At 51.4% G+C, this 17,942-nt stretch overlaps 1 protein-coding gene across 1 annotated transcript in view; it reads right to left on the bottom strand.

Moving 5' to 3' along the window:
• Nucleotides 1-17,942, bottom strand: part of CASZ1 (castor zinc finger 1) — a 149,209-nt gene that overhangs the window by 7,972 nt on the left and 123,295 nt on the right. Inside the window, exons 9-16 of the mRNA XM_081955524.1 lie at nucleotides 15,555-15,780; nucleotides 10,690-10,812; nucleotides 9,891-10,217; nucleotides 9,263-9,461; nucleotides 8,553-8,724; nucleotides 3,351-3,499; nucleotides 1,358-1,592; nucleotides 291-590 (exon numbers count right to left, since the gene is read on the bottom strand). Coding sequence (XP_081811650.1) covers nucleotides 291-590; nucleotides 1,358-1,592; nucleotides 3,351-3,499; nucleotides 8,553-8,724; nucleotides 9,263-9,461; nucleotides 9,891-10,217; nucleotides 10,690-10,812; nucleotides 15,555-15,780 — 1,731 coding nt within the window. The remainder of the gene's footprint in view (nucleotides 1-290; nucleotides 591-1,357; nucleotides 1,593-3,350; nucleotides 3,500-8,552; nucleotides 8,725-9,262; nucleotides 9,462-9,890; nucleotides 10,218-10,689; nucleotides 10,813-15,554; nucleotides 15,781-17,942) is intronic.

The following is a 17,942-nucleotide window of genomic DNA, read 5'->3' as shown; positions in this document are numbered from 1 at the left end:
TGGTTACGCTCCCCAGGTTACGCCGGGAGAGGAAAAGGCCTGGAGTTTGACGCGAGGCTAGGGACATCCAAAGGCAAAAATGCCCTTGTTTAGATGACTTGGGCGTCAGCTGGGTCCAGCCTGGCGATGCCAGGAAGCCAGAACTGGTCCAGAAGACAGCCGAAAGGCCGCTGCCGGTCTGGAAGTGCGCAGACAGGCTGATCGTTTCCGGAGCCCCATGTCTATCGGCGGCTGGTGGGGTGGGGTGGGGATGTTGGGGTAGTGTTACGAGAAAGCGGAGATCGAGTTACCTGCTGCATCCTGCACTAGCGGGACGTCGCTTTTGACTGGGCTGGCAAGGATGGGTGAGAGCCCTGTCGAGCTGGCGGTGGGCAAGGCAATGCCCCTGCTGGATCCCAGGGTGGCACTTAGCAGAGAGTATGAGACACACGATGGGGAGAAGAGGTAGGGCAGGGAGGGGAGGGGAGATCTGAGCAGGGCTTGTGAGAAAGAAGGAGGCAGAGATGGTGGTGGAGGAGGTGCGTTGTGGCTAACATCGTCACCAGCAGCGGCAGGAGGAGGAGGAGGAGGAGGAAGAGCAGCCAGGCAGCCTGGAGAAACGTGGAAAGAAAGAAAGAAAAAATAGCAGGAAAAGAAAAACAAAACAACCACCAGAAGAAAAAAAAAAAGGAGACAGGACCAAAAATAAGATTCCCCGAAAAGTGTTAAGCCACATGATGAAAAATGGAGGACACATTCACAGGTACGACGACAGAACCAGAGCAGAGGAGAAGATGGAAAGGGGTGATGAGCAGCAGCAGCAGGGCAGCAGAGGGAGGGGGGGTCTCCACGAGGGCATCCGGACCTCCCCAACCGGAGCAGGCGGGCAGCAGGTCTGCCAGGGAGATGAGGTGTGTGTTTGTGTGCGAATGGTCAAATGGACGTCAGGGAAGGACCAGCTGCTTCTTGGGCCTGGGAGGCCCACGGCATTCCCTAGGTGGGGTGGAGGGATGCTGATGGACACTCCGGCCGCCTCCCAGACGGTCAGGCCCTTCAACTGCCGCTCTCGAACGCAGGCCTGTTTTCCAAGTGATTCATTAGAGGTGACCGTTAATCAATGCACCGGTGATCTTCCGTCAAAGGCATTGACTTCCTGTCCCTGGCAGCGTCTTCGGGGCCCGGCGCTCCCGGCTCAGCTTTTCAGAGCCCTCGGGGGGCACCGTTTACCTGGCTAAGCTCTTCCACAAATCCCACATCGAGAGAGTCCGCGTGGGAGCCCCCCACGTTTGAAAAAAAGACGACCGCCTGACCCAGAGGGCACAGTCTCTCGCAGAGTCCCAAGCCGAAGCTGGGTGTGTGGGGGTCTTAGGACACTCACCTGCTGAGGTGCTCTCGTTGCCCACCGGGGTGCTGGAGCAGCTGCGGTCCATGTTTGACGACTCCGAGGAGATGGCGCCGGGGCTGCATCCTGCGTAATCCAGGTACTCCTCCGCCTCGGGGTCCATCAGGCTGGGGGCTCCCTGAAAGGAGGCAGGATTCCCTGATGAAGCCGGGCTGGGGGCCAGGCTGCTGGCTTGTGGGTGGCTGTCATTCCTAGCAGGGTGGCCCACCACCTGCAGCAAGACAACGGAGGGGCAGGGGTGACTTTGGGGGGGAATTTTGGCTGCTTTCTGCCTCTCTTCCTGAAAGCGAAGGTGGGGCCAAAGTTTCCTGGGACTGCAGGTATGCTCCCCCAGCCCCCTATTAGGTGGACCCTAACCAGAGATGAAATCCAGCAGGTTCTTCCTGGTTCTGGAGAACCGGCCGAGGAACTTTTGAGCAGTTCAGAAAACTGGCAAATGGCACCTCTGGCTGGCCCCAGAGTGCGGTGGGAATGGGGATTTTACAGAATCCTTCCCCTAGAGTGGGGAGGGAATGGGGATTTTGCAGTATCCTTCCCCTGGAGTGGGGAGGGAATGGGGATTTTGCAGTATCCTTTCCCTGGAGTGGGGAGGGAATGGGCATTTTGCAGAATCCTTCCCCTGGAGTGGGGAGGGAATGGGCATTTTGCAGTATCCTTCCCCTGGAGTGCGGAGGGAATGGGGATTTTGCAGTATCCTTCCCCTGGAGTGAGGAAGAATGAAGAATTTGCAGTATCCTTCCCTGGAGTGGGGAGGGAATGGAGATTTTGCAGAATCCTTCCCCCTGGAGTGGGAAGTGAATGGGGATTTTGCAGTATCCTTCCCCCTGGAGTGCGGAGGGAATGGGGATTTTGCAGTATCCTTCCCTGGAGTGGGGAGGGAATGGAGATTTTGCAGAATCCTTCCCCCTGGAGTGGGGAGGGAATGGGCATTTTGCAGTATCCCTCCCCTGGAGTGCGGAGGGAATGGGGATTTTGCAGTATCCTTCCCCTGGAGTGAGGAAGAATGAAGAATTTGCAGTATGTTTCCCTGGAGTGGGGAGGGAATGGAGATTTTGCAGTATCCTTCCCCTGGAGTGGGAAGTGAATGGGGATTTTGCAGTATCCTTCCCCCTGGAGTGCGGTGGGAATGGAGATTTTACAGTATCCTTCCCATGGAGTGGGGAGGGAATGGAAGTTTTGCACCATCTTTCCCCTGCCACCAAATCACGCCTGCAGAACTGGTAGTTAAAAAATTTGAATCTCACCACTGACCCTAAGCTCCTGCCCTGCATAGTCTGTGTGTGTGTGTGTGTGTGTTTGTGTGTGTGTCACAAGAGATGCTGCACAGCCCCTTACACTGCAAAGCAGCCCTTTCTGTGCAGGAAGGAAGCCAAAGACGCGGTGGCAATCCTGAGCTTTAGACTGAAGCCCGAGAGCTGCGTTGCGTTGCTGAAATTTGGGGTGGGGTGTGCGTGTTTTTGCCCCTCGGTAGGCCTGTGAGAAACCGCTGAGGAATTGTGACTTTGAACATCCCACAAGGGAAAAACTCAGTGAGCGCACTGGGGGTTGGGCGAGTGGTAATCCCATTAAGCCGCATTTTATTTCTTGAGCGCTAATTGAATTTTTTTTCCCATTAAAACACGAACTCGTGTTTGGGTCCAGGCGTGGGAAACTTTTGGGAGGGCCATTTCGGCCCCTCGTGTCCGCTGCTACGTCCGGAAGCCACTTCAGATGATTCACGGGAGGGGGGGATTTCACTGCTTTGTGGGAAGCTGCTCCTGTCCTCCCCACCCCCTCGACGCGGGTCAGGATCCGTAGAGAGCAATTTGGGGGGGTAGCTGCTGGTGGAGAGCGGGGGCAAGGGGAAACTGGAGATGGATGCCCCCCCCCCAGCTGAGGTTTCCCGTGTTCCCAACTGCTGTCCCTGAAAACAGTGAAGCCATAAGGGCGGGGGGGGGGAGTGGGGGAAGCGATCCTCCAGGGGAGTCACCTGAGTGGGAACGCGGTCGAAGTTCTTCCCCAGCATCCTTCTCATGTGCTTCCTGGCGTGGGACGTCATCTGGTGCTTCAGCAAAAAGGAGAACTGGCAGCCCTCGCGGATGCAATGGAAGTGGCTGTTGACCTGGTTGTATTTGCAGCCTGGAAGGGAAGGTAAAAAGAGTCGCACATCCACGCAAGCCGGCAACCAACCGTACTTGGAGTCGGCAGCAAATGCGCCCCAGGGACAGGCCAGACGCCGCTCTTGGTCCGAGCCCAGGAGGATAAGAGCTCTGGAGCAGCTCCCCATAGCTGATCAAGAAAGGGAGGAAAGGGAGGCTCTCTCTTAGCAGGGCCTCTGCCCCATAGCGATGGGGGCAGAGATGGTATTCAGCAGGTTTTGATCAGTTGTGGAGAACCAGTAGCGGAGATTTTGAGTAGTTCGGAGAACCGACAAATGCCACTTCTGGCTGGCCCCGCCCGCATCTATTCTCTGTCTCCTGAGTACTAGTTGATCAGGAGGAAATGGGGATTTTGCAATAACTTTCCCCTGGAGTGGGGAGGGAATGGGGATTTTGCATTATCCTTTCCCTGGAGTGGAGAGGGAATGGGGATTTTGCAGTATCCTTCCCCTGGAGTGGAGAGGGAATGGGGATTTTGCAGTATCCTTCCCCTGGAGTGGGGAGGGAATGGGGATTTTGCAGTATCCTTCCCCTGGAGTGGGGAGGGAATGGGGATTTTGCAGTATCCTTCCCCTGGAATGGGGAGGAAATGGAGATTTTGCAGTATCCTTCCCATGGAGTGGGGAGGGAATGGGGATTTTGCATTATCCTTTCCCTGGAGTGGAGAGGGAATGGGGATTTTGCAGTATCCTTCCCCTGGAGTGGAGAGGGAATGGGGATTTTGCAGTATCCTTCCCCTGGAGTGGGGAGGGAATGGGGATTTTGCAGTATCCTTTCCTTGGAGTGGGGAGGGAATGGGGATTTTGCAGTATCCTTCCCCTGGAATGGGGAGGGAATGGGGATTTTGCAGTATCCTTCCCCTGGAGTGGGGAGGGAATGGGGATTTTGCAGTATCCTTCCCCTGGAGTGGGGAGGGAATGGGGATTTTGCAGTATCCTTCCCCTGGAGTGGGGAGGGAATGGGGATTTTGCAGTATCCTTCCCTTGGAGTGGGGAGGGAATGGGGATTTTGCAGTATCCTTCCCCTGGAATGGGGAGGAAATGGAGATTTTGCAGTATCCTTCCCATGGAGTGGGGAGGGAATGGGGATTTTGCATTATCCTTTCCCTGGAGCGGGGAGGAAATGGGGATTTTGCCTTATCCTTTCCCTAGAGTGGGGAGGGAATGGGGATTTTGCAGTATCCTTCCCTTGGAGTGGGGAGGGAATGGGGCGTTTACAGAATCCTTCCCCTGGAGTAGGGAGGGAATGGGGACTTTACAGTATCCTTCCCTTGGAGTGGGGAGAGAATGGGGACTTTACAGTATCCTTCCCCTGGAGTGGGGAGGAAATGGAGATTTTGCAGTATCCTTCCCCTGGAGTGGGGAGGGAATGGGGATTTTGCAGCATCCTTCCCTTGGAGCGGGGAGGAAATGGGGATTTTGCATTATCCTTTCCCTGGAGTAGGGAGGGAATGGGGACTTTACAGTATCCTTCCCTTGGAGTGGGGAGGGAATGGGGCGTTTACAGAATCCTTCCCCTGGAGTGGGGAGGGAATGGGGATTTTGCAGTATCCTTCCCCTGGAGTGGGGAGGGAATGGGGACTTTACAGTATCCTTCCCCTGGGGTGGGGAGGAAATGGAGATTTTGCAGTATCCTTCCCCTGGAGTGGGGAGGGAATGGGGATTTTGCAGCATCGTTCTCTTGGAATGGGGTGGCAACATCCCCTCCCCACAAGTGGAACAAGCAAGGAAGATAGACTTGGGATCCAGCCCTAGATGAGGCCCAGGCTGAGCAACTGCCACTACCCCCCCACCAGCCCCCGAAGCTGCCTGTCTCCTTTGCAGAGGATGTTGCGAAGGTCGACGGGGGGACTGAGAGGGACATTTCTGAGATAACCCAAATGACTTACCGAACGACCTAAGTCAAAGCCGCCTGCACTTAATTTATTAATTGGCAGGTTGAACAAATTAAAACTGATCAGTTTTTAAAGGGCTTAATTGGAAAGCCGTTTTAAATTTATGAAAATTACCGATGCCAGGGGCCGTCTTAAAAGTGGCATCCCTTGTTTTCCCACACGCGCGCGAGAGAGAGACAGAGACAGAGAGACAGACACAGAGAGAGAGAGGAGAGAGAGAGAGGGAGAGAGAGAGAAGGAGGCCCTCTTGGATGCTGCCTGCGATAACTTTTATTTAATTATTTCCAGAGATTTATTAGTTGCCTTATAGCAAATACTCTCTCAGCATGACATACAATGAAAACACAAATAAAATCCAAAATCCATATACATCTCGTCAGAAGCGGCATAATAAAGCCATCAATTAAAAAGCAGCGGAGGTTAAAAAACAGGCACCAGCCGTCCGTGTCCTCTACGCCCCCCCCCCTTCCCACCCCACGGCAAGCTCCGAAGCCCACCCCAAAGCCAGAGCTGCGCTGAAACGTAACCTGCCAGGGGAAAGACGGGCGTAAAAGGCCCCTGTGGTTTCCCCCCTCCCCTTATAGATGGACTCGGATGTATTTGAGGGGCAATGGAGTGAATTAATTGATGCCGTAGCCACGGGCTCTTTGATCTCATGCCACGCTCTACCATAAGTCTGTTTACAAGCCAGCCTGCAAACTGAGCTTTGCCACGAGAAGGGCATTGCCCAGTTGGCATTTCTGGAGATCCTCTCCTTCTCCCCCCCCCACACACAAAATGCCGCCTCCCCCTTAACTCTTCCCCCGCCCCCATCCTTCCTGCTCTGCTGGGGGTTCGTCCGAGATGACTGGTGGCAGACTGGGGCAACCGAGTGTCGGGTATCATCGGCTGGTTTTGCGTGGCCTGGCGATGTGCCAGATGGCAGCCAACCGTCAAGCCTCTTGGCGTTCCTGAGCTGGCAGCCCAGGGAAGGGGCAGCCCAGGGCTTTGTTGCCTGTTGCCCCGGTTACAGCTGTGCCTTGCTATCTATCACCCCGGGGCTAAATGCTTGACGGATGACAAAATGGAGCCTACGGAGATACTCAGTCACTTGAATGGAAGAAGCTTCTTGGATGAGCAGCGAAATGTTTTCAAAGAAAAAAAAAAGCAAGATGGAGTAGCTGTCCCCCCCCCCCCCCCGGTCTCCTGGCGTTTTGAATCTTCTCGGGTGCTTTCGTGCGTACCCCTTGCCCCATTCACAGCCTTGAGTGGGGCTCGGGAGGGAGCAAGGATGCCAGGCACGCAAAGGGCACCCGTCCTTCCTGTATCCAGGCTCGCTAGAGCTGACATGCGGCCCCTTTACCGCAGAGACGTCACCTGGGGAGATAAGTATCCAGTATCCAGAGGTGGCGGGATAAAGGAAGATTTGGGGGAACCGTCTGAGCTTCTCCTGGATGAGCTGTCTTCTTTTCTCTTGCAGGGGGCACGCGAGGGGGGAGTCAGGACTAAAACCCACCCCACCCCACCCCGGGTTTCTACAGCTGAAATTGAGCAGCCAAGGGGGGAAGTGCCCTTCTGAAGACCCACAAGCAGCTGTAACCCTAGGGAGGCTGAACTCTTGAGGAATGGCTGTGGAAGGCCGATCCAGGCCAGGCTGCTCCCACACCAGCTTTTTGGCCTTTGCCAACCTATCCGGGCACTGCCACGGGGGTTCCCTTACTTTAACTGCCGGAGGAACTGGGGCGAAGGGCAAAGGGAAGGGGAGGTTGGCCCCACCTTTATTACTGGCAAATGCAGCTGCCAGCCACACCCGCTTGCCTCCGTGTAACTTTGGGCCCTTTGATCCGCCGTGGCTTCGCCAGGGAGTTGGCATCAGAAAAGGCAGGGCCGCATCTCGCTGCCAGCACAAGCCCACGCCTAAGGCAGGGCCATCTGGGGTAATACTGGGACAAATATTCCTATTCTGGGATGTCCCGGGTGAGCCTTGTCATGAAAACACGGGCACAAAGGACTAGCAAGGGATGGCAGAGCAGTTTCCAACTGTTTATTTTGATTCTTGATGAATGTATTTTATTCTCCTTATGTACACTGAGGGCCTCTGCACCAAAGACAAATTCCTTGTGTGTCTATTCTATTCTATTCTAAATTCTATTCTATTCTAAATTCTATTCTACTCTATTCTAATCTTAATTCTATTCTATTCTACTCTACCTTATTCTATTCCTCTATTTCTATTCTATTCTGTTCTATTCTATTCTTATTCTATTCTATTTTCTTAATTCTATTCTATTCTTTCCTATTCCTCTATTTCTATTTCTAATTCTACTCTATTCTATTCCTCTATTTCTATTCTATTCTTATTCTATTTTCTTAATTCTATTCTTTTCTATATTCTTAATTCTATTCTATTCTTTCCTATTCCTCTATTTCTATTTCTAATTCTACTCTATTCTATTCCTCTATTTCTATTCTATTCTATTCTTATTCTATTTTCTTAATTCTATTCTTTTCTATATTCTTAATTCTATTCTATTCTTTCCTATTCCTCTATTTCTAATTCTATTCTATTCTTATTCTATTTTCTCAATTCTATTCTTTTCTATATTCTTAATTCTATTTTATTCTATTTCTCTATTTCTATTCTATTCTATTCCATTCCATTCCATTCTTGTATCCTCCTATTCCTATTCCATATTCTATTATGTTCTGTTCTATTCTATTCTAATTTTCTTAATTCTATTCTACTCTATTCTATTCCTCTATTTCTATTCTATTCTATTCTATTCCTCTATTTCTATTCTATTCTTATCCTATTCTATTTTCTTAATTCTATTCTATTCTATATTCTTAATTCTATTCTATTCTATTCCTCTTTGCGCCCCTCAGGATCTGATGGCCAGCAGGGTCCAAGAAGCGGTTTGTGCCCACTGCAGGAGAAGGAAGGACTGCCTCATTGGGCATCACAACCCTAGATTTCAATATTTAAGCTCCAGCTGCTTATTGGGGAAGGAGGAGCCAAAGGGACGAATTCAATTGAATAAAACGGCACGTTGAAAAAAAAAAACTGGTTTGTCTGCTTAACCTCCCCGGGAAGGAAAGGAGAGCGAAATGAGCAAGGGATGGCTCATCGGTGTGTGTCCCCACCGCCCCGGCCGCTTACCCAGCCTGCCGCATTCTTCCCGCTTGGTGAAGTACTTGAAACCGTTGGCGGCTCTCCGCTCGGCCTTCTCGTGTTTCTTCACGTGCCAGGGCAGCTTGGTGGTGATGTTGGTTACGAAAAAGCAGCCGGGGCGAAGGCAGTGGTAATGCCCCCGCATGCGGAACTCACAGTGCTGCAGGCAAGAAGAGGAGGGAGGGTCAGTCTCGTGAGAATAGCCATCTCCAGGCCAAAGGTAAAGATTCCCCTTGCGCATATGAGCTAGCTGTTCCCGACTCTAGGGGGCGGTGCTCATCTCCGTTGCAAAGCCAAAGAGCCAGCGCTGTCCGAAGACATCTCCGGGGTCATGTGGCCAGCACGACTCAACTCCCGAAGGCGCACGGGACGCTGTTCCCTTCCCACCAAAGGTGGTCCCTATTTTCCTCCTTGCATTTTTTTACGTGCTTTCGAACTGGCAAAGCTGGGACAAGTCACGGGAGCTCACTCGGTAACGCGGTGCTAGGGATTCGAACCGGCGAACTGCCGACCTTTCTGATCGACAGATCTCAGCATCTTTAGCCACTGAGCCATCCTTGGAACGGCCGCTAGAACTGCTATACGTCGAGGACTATCTCTACCTGGTAGAGACCAGCCTCTTCTAATTTCTCATGGGGTCTTCCTGCATCCCACCCCCCCACCCCCCCACCCCAGTTCTCTCCCTCCGTGGGGCTTACCTGGTTTGGGCAGAGACACTGCAGGGAGTAATAAGCGAATTGATCACGCACGTTCACCAGGTTGTTGTTGGGGTTGATGTGGTCGAGGCAGTGGGACTCGGCCTTCCCCGAGGTCTTGCACACGTACTTGCAGTTCCCGAAGAGACAGTGGAAGTGGAATTTGTTGGCATACTTGCAGTCCGTGGCCAGGCAAGGATCGCTGGAGGAGAGATCCAAAAATGAGCCGTTTTGGCTAACGGGGACGGCGGTCTGGGCTTTTGGCCACCGCCCCCTCCAGCAGGCGAATCGGAGGAGGAAGAGAAGGAGGTGTGGGAGTCAGGGTCGGCCTCAAGGCAACCTGAGAGCTCTGAGGGGGGAGAGGGAATGGGATTGGCAGAGAGAGACAGAGAGGCGGAGCCTGGCCATCTGTCTGTCAGCCCTCAGATGAAGAGTCAACAGCCCCCAGGTCTGGAAGTGGCCCATGTGGAAGAGAAACAGCTGGGTCCAGTGCCTGATGCGCAGAAGGCAGAGGAGAGGGGAGCAGTGGAAATCTATAGGCCGGTCCTTGGGATGGAAAAGCCACCGCTGCTAGAAGACCTGCCTTGGTCCCCCCCTTGACCCCACACCACCCGCCCAAAAGACCACTCACTTCTCTTGGAACTGCAGGAAGCCCGGCTTGACCTGGGGCTTGGCATTCTCCAGGGAAGTGGTGGCCATCGGGGAGGTGGCCAGCCCGGGCCCTGAGACGGGCAGCTGAGACATGGTGGAAGCCAGCTGTTTCCAGGCCAGGAGCGTGGGAGCGGACGGCACACTAGCTGGACAGGCGGCAGGGCCCTCTGCAGCCGAGGCGGTGGCCAGAATGGCGGACGCGGCAGATGGAGAGGAAGGCGGAATGGAGGTCTTGCTCTCAGCCGGAGTCGGGAAGGCGTGTTCTGAGGTTCCCTTCGCGGCACCTCCCTCTGTTCGGAAGTGGAAGCTAAGGAGAGGGATGAGGAGAGAGAGCACGAGATCCATCAGCCACAAATGCTGACAGCTAGAGAAGCTCATTCAGTCGCCCCGTTTAGGCATCACTTGGTGGTCTCCTGCTCGTTTCTGAACAGGGGTTTCTGGCGAATTCCTAAGACTGATTCTGGGCAGCATGACAAAAAAATTTAAAAAATGTCATTATGACATACAGATGACATTCAACTGAGGGTCCCTCACCTTCCCCTCCCACTTAAGGGGCTGTCCAAAACTCCTGGGACCAGAGCCCAATTCATAAGCGTCTCTGAAAGCGAGCAAAGTGTGGGTGATCCAAATCTCCAGGGTATCTCTTGGTGAGGGCAAAGCTCTGGGGTTTTATCACAACACTGCCAATCATTCTTCTGCTTTTCCCTGGCTTGAAAACTCCTAGGCTGAAGGATCTTCACACACACACACAAACACACCAGCCGATGCCCGGGACTTACTTTGCGTGCTTCACAGCTCCATCCACGGTGCTGAAGAGAGCGCCACACTCTTCCACCACGCAGTGGAAATGCACCTTGTGCAGGAAGTCGCACTGGGCATCGCAGAAATCTTTGGTGCCAAACCTGCCAGAGGAGGAGGAGGAGGAAGAAGAGGGGAAGCTTGAAACTGCACAGGCATCTTATGACATGAGTCAAAAAGAGGGCTGTGTAAACATCTAGAGACCCCCTCACATCCTGGACATAAATTGTTTCAACTTCTACCCTTAAAACTATGCTATAGGGCACTGCACACCACAACAACTAGACACAAGGACAGTTTCCCCCCCACCCCCCGAATGCCATCACTCTGCTAAACAAATAATTCCCTCAACACTGTCAAACTATTCACTAAGGCTGCATTGCTATTCTTCTTCTCATCCTTACTAGTACCTATCTCTTCCCACTTATGGTCATATCCACGTTGCTTGTAACTTTACAATTTATATGGTTTTATTTGTTTCCTAGTACAACTTGATTGCTTATTGGTATCCTATGACTATCACTGATTGTTGCATCTTATGATTCTTGATGAATGTATTTTTTCTTTTATGTACACTGAGAGCCTATGCACCAAAGACAAATTCCTCGTGTGTCCAATCACACTTGGCCAATAAAAGAATTCTATTCTGTTCTATTCTATTTGTCATTCCATTTCATATTTTCTATTCTATTCTAATCTATTCTATTCATCATTCCGTTCCATTCCATATTTTCTATTTTATTCTATTCGTCATTCCATTCCGTATTTTCTATTCTATTCTATATTCTATTTTATTCTATTCTGAATTCTATTCTATTCTATATTCTATTCTATTCTAATCTGAATTCTATTCTATTCTAATCTCTATTCTATTCTACTTTATTCTATTATATTCTGCATTCTATTCTATTCTATCCCAACCCAACCCACTCCATTTTGTATTCTATTCTATTCTATTCTATTCTATTCTATCCCTATTCCACTCTACTCTACTCTACTCTACTCTGTTCTAATCTGAATTCCATTCCATTCTATTCTGCATTCTATTCTATCCCAACCCAATCCAACCCAACCCAACCCACTCCATTCTCTATTCTATTCTATTCTATTCTATTCTATTCTATTCTATTCTATCCTATTCCTACTCTACTCTACGCTACTCTACTCTGTTCTAATCTGAATTCCATTCCATTCTATTCTGTATTCTATTCTATCCCAACCCAACCCAACCCACTCCATTCTCTATTCTATTCTATTATATTCTATCCTATTCCTACTCTACGCTACTCTACTCTGTTCTAATCTGAATTCCATTCCATTCTATTCTGTATTCTATTCTATCCCAACCCAACCCAACCCACTCCATTCTCTATTCTATTCTATTATATTCTATCCTATTCCTACTCTACTCTACTCTACTCTGTTCTAATCTGAATTCCATTCCATTCTATTCTGTATTCTATTCTATCCCAACCCAACCCAACCCACTCCATTCTCTATTCTATTCTATCCTATTCCTACTCTACTCTACTCTACTCTGTTCTAATCTGAATTCCATTCCATTCTATTCTGTATTCTATTCTAGCGGCTGCCTTATTGGCCCAGAGTTCCCCTCCTCCCCATTTTAAAGACCGCTTCCAATTCCCACCCCAGCCTCAATTTGCAAGCAGCAGGAAATCTTCATTCCCGGCTCAGCTTTGAATGGGGAGACAAGGACGCCCCTTCCTTGGGCTGAAGCATAATGGACAAGCTGATCGGGCAGATAACTGCGGGACAAAGAGGGGGAAGGGAGGCCTGCTGGACAAGGAAGAAGCCGGGCTATAATTTCCTAGGAGGGTCAATCTTTTAATTAACTGTTTGGCTTTGAATCGGCTGAATTTAAATACATTTACATACTGGAAAAACACAGATGAAGGTGTCCTTTCTACTGAAAGAAAGCGACACCAACTCATATATATGTGTGTGTGTGTGTGTATGTGTGTGTGTGTGTGTTGTATTTGTGCTGATAAATAAATAAAGGGAGACTAGTATAGATCTATTTCAAGCTATTTAACTCTCATCAGCTAGCCATACCCTTACTGAGAATCGAACCAGGGCTTTATTGCATATTAGGCCGATGATTTTCTGCCTGGATGGTCCTCTGTGATGAGCTGAATGACAAAAAGGGGGAGTAGTGAGCTCCCTCCCATATTTGGGCATACCAGGGGTTGTAACACAAGTACACACACACACACACACACACACACACACACACACACACATATGGAAAATATAGAATAGCAGAGTTGGAAGAGACCTTGGAGGTCTTCTACTCCAACCCCTTGCTTAGGCAAGAAACCCTACACTACATCAGACAAATGGATGTCCAACATCTTCTTAAAAACTTCCAGTGTTGGAGCATTCACAACCTCTGGAGGCAAGTTGTTCCACTGATTCATTGTTCTCACTGTCATGAACTTTCTCCTTAGTTCTAGATTGCTTCTCTCCTTGATTAGTTTCCACCCATTGCTTATTGTCCTACTCTCAGGTGCCTTGGAGAATAGCTTGACTCCCTCTTCTTTGGGGAAGCCCCTGAGATATTGGAAGACTGCTATCATGTCTCTCCTAGTCCTTCTTTTCATTAATCTAGACATACCCAGTTCCTGCAACCATTCTTCATATGTTTTAGCCTCCAGTGCCAATTTCCTGACAGTTAGAACAATTAATCAGTGGAAAAACTTGCATCCAGAAGTTGTGAATGCCCCAACACTGGAAGTCTTTAAGAAGATGTTGGATAGCCATTTGTCTGAAACGACATAGGGTTTCCTGCCTAGGCAGGGGTTGGACTAGAAGACCTCCAAGGTCCCTTTCAACTCTGCTATTCTATATTCCAGTGAGGGCTAAACTTTTTGTCACCACATGCCGAAATAATGCAATGCGTGTGCGACACCCACCCATGTGCCCTGCACCCTGCTCATACGTGTGTGACCCCTTGGGCTTCCCCCCACCCCGCACGCATGCGAGCACGACCACCACCCCACACCCCATTTTGGGCCTAGTAGCCTCCCTGCAGCCTCCTGGGAGCAAAACAGGCCTTAGGGGCAGGGGGCGATGCCACACACACACCATGCCCCATTTTGGGCCTAGTAGGCCTCCCTGGAGCCTCCTGGGAGCAAAAAAGGCCTCAGGGGCAGGGGGTGATGCCACACACACACCGTGCCCCATTTTGGGCCTAATAGGCCTCCCTGGAGCCTCCTGGGAGCAAAAAAAGGCCTCAGGGGCAGGGGGCATGCCACACAAACACCGTGCCCCATTTTGGGCCTAGTAGGCCTCCCTGCAGCCTCCTGGAGCAAAAAAGACCTCAGGGGCAGGGGGTGATGCCACACACACACCATGCCCCATTTTTGGCCTAGTAGGCCTCCCTGGAGCCTCCTGGGAGCAAAAAAGGCCTCAGAGGCAGGGGGTGATGCCACACACACACCATGCCCCATTTTTGGCCTAGTAGGCCTCCCTGGAGCCTCCTGGGAGCAAAAAAGGCCTCAGGGGCAGGGGGTGATGCCACACACACACCGTGCCCCATTTTGGGCCTAGTAGGCCTCCCTGCAGCCTCCTGGGAGCAAAAAAGACCTCAGGGGCAGGGGTGATGCCACACACACACCATGCCCCATTTTGGGCCTAGTAGGCCTCCCTGCAGCCTCCTGGGAGCAAAAAAGACCTCAGGGGCAGGGGGTGATGCCACACACACACCGTGCCCCATTTTGGGCCTAGTAGGCCTCCCTGCAGCCTCCTGGGAGCAAAAAAGACCTCAGGGGCAGGGGGCATGCCACACAAACACCGTACCCCATTTTGGGCCTAGTAGGCCTCCCTGCAGCCTCCTGGGAGCAAAAAAGACCTCAGGGGCAGGGGGTGATGCCACACACACACCATGCCCCATTTTTGGCCTAGTAGGCCTCCCTGGAGCCTCCTGGGAGCAAAAAAGGCCTCAGGGGCAGGGGGTGATGCCACACACACACCGTGCCCCATTTTGGGCCTAGTAGGCCTCCCTGCAGCCTCCTGGGAGCAAAAAAGGCCTCAGGGGCGGCGGGGAGGCATTGCCACACACACCCTGTGCCCCGTTTTGGGCCTAGTAGGCCTCCCTGAAGCCTCCTGGGAGCAAAATCAGGCCTACCCCCCAACAATCACTCACTGCCCTCCGTGCAGGGGCGCAGCCCCTTCGCCTGTGCGCGCATCTCCCACGTGCGCCCCACCCCCACACATGCGCAGCAGAGATCTGAAAATCAGCTGGCTGGTGGGAGGCGCACAGCCCATGCGCAGTGGATCTGAGCTGGGGCGACGGCTCGCATGCCCACAGAGAGGGCCCTGCTGCCACCTGTGGCCTGCGTGCCATAAGTTCGCCATCGTGGCTATATTCTATGAACTCGGGCAAAGGGGCAACCCCAGGGAACACTACATGAGATGGACTTGAAGATGCTTCCATTTCTTTCAGAGTGCCAAAGAAATCCCTCTGGCTCTTCCAGCCAAGATCTGGATTTTCCAACGTAGAGGACTAGTAGTTTGGACTTCTAGCTTTGAGTCACGCTAGGCTCCTGTTTCACGCGCCTATTTTTATTGCAAAACGTCTTTACAGAAGTCGAGACAGGGTTAAATTCCATTAACGGGCAGAATAGCTCAAGTCCTGCATGGGAAGTGATGATGCTTGAAATACTGGAATCTAACCAGAGCCCTGGCACTGTGCTCTCCGTGCTGCTTTGGTGCCCAACGCAAGAGCCGCCTCGAGCAGCCACAGATGGGCAGGGATGGTTCCTTGCAGCCCGGCCCCCAGGCCTCCCAGCAGCCTTTTGACCCATTGCCCTCTTCCTGCCCTCACCTGCGCAGGTACATCTTCCAGGGCTCCGCAAGCTTCTCCTGAACGAGAGCCTTCACTGTCTTGCCCAGGTACTGGGTGGCATCTCCTGCGGCTGCCAGGTGCCCGCCATCGCTCTCCCCCTTCAGGCCGAGGAGGTTCCCCAGGTTCGGGTTATTCTGAGACATCTGTGGGCAGAAAAGGGATCTTGGCGTTAAGAGTGAAAGCCCAGAATTTCCCGAGTGGATCTCTTTTGACGTCACAGAGCACTGTTACCTTCCCACCGAAGTGGTGCCTATTTATCTACTCGCGCTTGCAAGCTTTTGAACGGCTACTTTGGCAGGAGCTGAGCTGAGGACAGGAGCTCACCCCGTCGCGTGGCACTTGAGTCTCGAACCTGGGCTGCCAGCTTTCCAGCTGACAGGCCTGATCATCCATTACACTCTCCCGGAGCAGTTCGAAGCAAGCTGCTGAACGCCCATCATCCCCAGCAAGCTTGGTTTGGTCTGAATGAATTCCTCTCCTGGTGGGGGTGGGCCATTCCCATTCTCTGTCTGTCTGTCTGTCTGTCTGTCTCTCTCTCTCTCTCTCTGAGGGAGCATTTGCTGCTCCTTTGATGGAAGGACAAGACCCCTTGCTATCATATGAGCCCTGGTGGTGGAGGGGTCAGAGTGCCGCATTGCAGGCTAACTCTGCCAACCGCCAGTGGTTCAATTCCGACCATCTCCAGGTCGACTCAGCCTTCCATCCTTCCGAGGTCGGTCAAATGAGGAATTTAGATTGTTGGCGGGGGGGGGCAGTACACCGACTCTGTAAGCCTCTTAAGAGAGGGCTGCAAAGCACAGTGAAGCGGTATGTAAGTCTAAGGGCTATTGCTATGTTCCTTTCTGTTAGAATGGGGTATTGCAGGCTGACTCTGCCCACAGCCAGGAGTTCGATCCTGACCGTCTCAAGGTCGACTCAGCCTTCTATCCTTCTGAAGTTGGTCAAATGAGGGATCTAGATTGTTTGGGGGGCAGTACGCTGACTCTCTAAACTGCTTACTGAGTGCGGTGAAGCAGTTTATGTCTAAAGACTATTTCTATCACTTCCGCTAAGGTGGTTAATGCTAGCCTTAAAATCAGAAACCTTAATCAGAAGCCAGTTTGAAAGTGGCAGGGTATAAACTACGCTGCTGAGAGAGAGAGGGAGGGAGAGGGGCAGAGAGAGAGAGACAGAGAGAGAGAGAGAGAGAGGGAGGGAGGGAGATGGAGAGGGGGAGAGGCGCAGAGAGAGAGGCAGAGAGAGAGAGAGGAGAGAGAAAGAGAGAGACAGAGACAGAGAGGGAGAAAGAGAGACAGGCAGAAAGAGAAAGAGAGAGAGACAGAGGGAGAAAGAAAGAAAGACAGAGAGAGAGAGAAAGAGAGAGAGAGAAAGAGAGAGGCAGAGAGGGAGAAAGAGACAGAGAGAGAGAAAGAGAGACAGAGAGGGAGAAAGAGAGAGACAGAGAGAGACAGAGAGGGAGAAAGAAAGAAAGACAGAAAGACAGAAAGAGAGAGGCAGAGAGGGAGAAAGAGAGAGACAGAGAGGGAGAAAGAGAGACAGGCAGAAAGAGAAAGAGAGAGAGAGAGAGGGAGAAAGAAAGAAAGACAGAGAGAGAGAAAGAGAGAGGCAGAGAGGGAGAAAGAGAAAGAGAGAGAGAGAGAGAAAGAGAGGCAGGGAGAAAGAGAAAGAGAGAGACAGAGAGGGAGACCCCTCAAAAGCGGAGGGAGAATGGACGCAGCTCCAAGCCAAGTCACAGAGTCATTCTGGGAACTTTCTCAGCCCTGCCTAGATGGCAGATTCAGAGCAAAGCCTCCAAAGAAAAAACCCCCAACTTTGGCTTTGAGGAAAAGCCCTTCTCCAAGTGGACCTTGGCTGTGTAAGGCAAGACAAACACTCTTAGCCAAAATTGTATTTAACATTTACAGAAGGAAGGGGGGGGGGGGGAGAGAGAAAAAAAAACATCACAGACGGATGCATAATTTAAATAATGGTCTTCGTAAAAGGGCCCAGTGCCTTTTTTTAAAAAAAATAAATAAAAGCAAAATACTTTCAAAAGAAGTCTGCCTAGCTCCAAATTTTGGTGGGGCCTTTTTTTCCCCCACCTTCTTCTTTTCCATTCTCGGAAAAGCAAAGGAAAAAGGAGATTCCTCCACCCCTTCAAAACTTTTAAATGTAAATGACACAGCGCTCGTAAAGCAAAAGAAGTGGCTGGCTCTGAAATTGGGGGGGGAAAACAAGCCCAAGTTCAGAGTCCTCCTCCTTCCATGGGATGAGGGGGTGGAGAGAGAGATACACAGAGAGAGACAGACAGAGAGACAGACAGAGGCAGAGAGGGAGACGGAGAGACACACACACACGCAGCCAGAGAGGGAGAGAGAGGGAGAGAAA

This window comes from Natrix helvetica, assembly GCF_964273705.1.
Source record: "Natrix helvetica genome assembly, chromosome: 5".
NCBI lineage: Eukaryota > Metazoa > Chordata > Lepidosauria > Squamata > Natricidae > Natrix > Natrix helvetica.
This window is presented reverse-complemented; position numbering and strand designations above follow the sequence as displayed.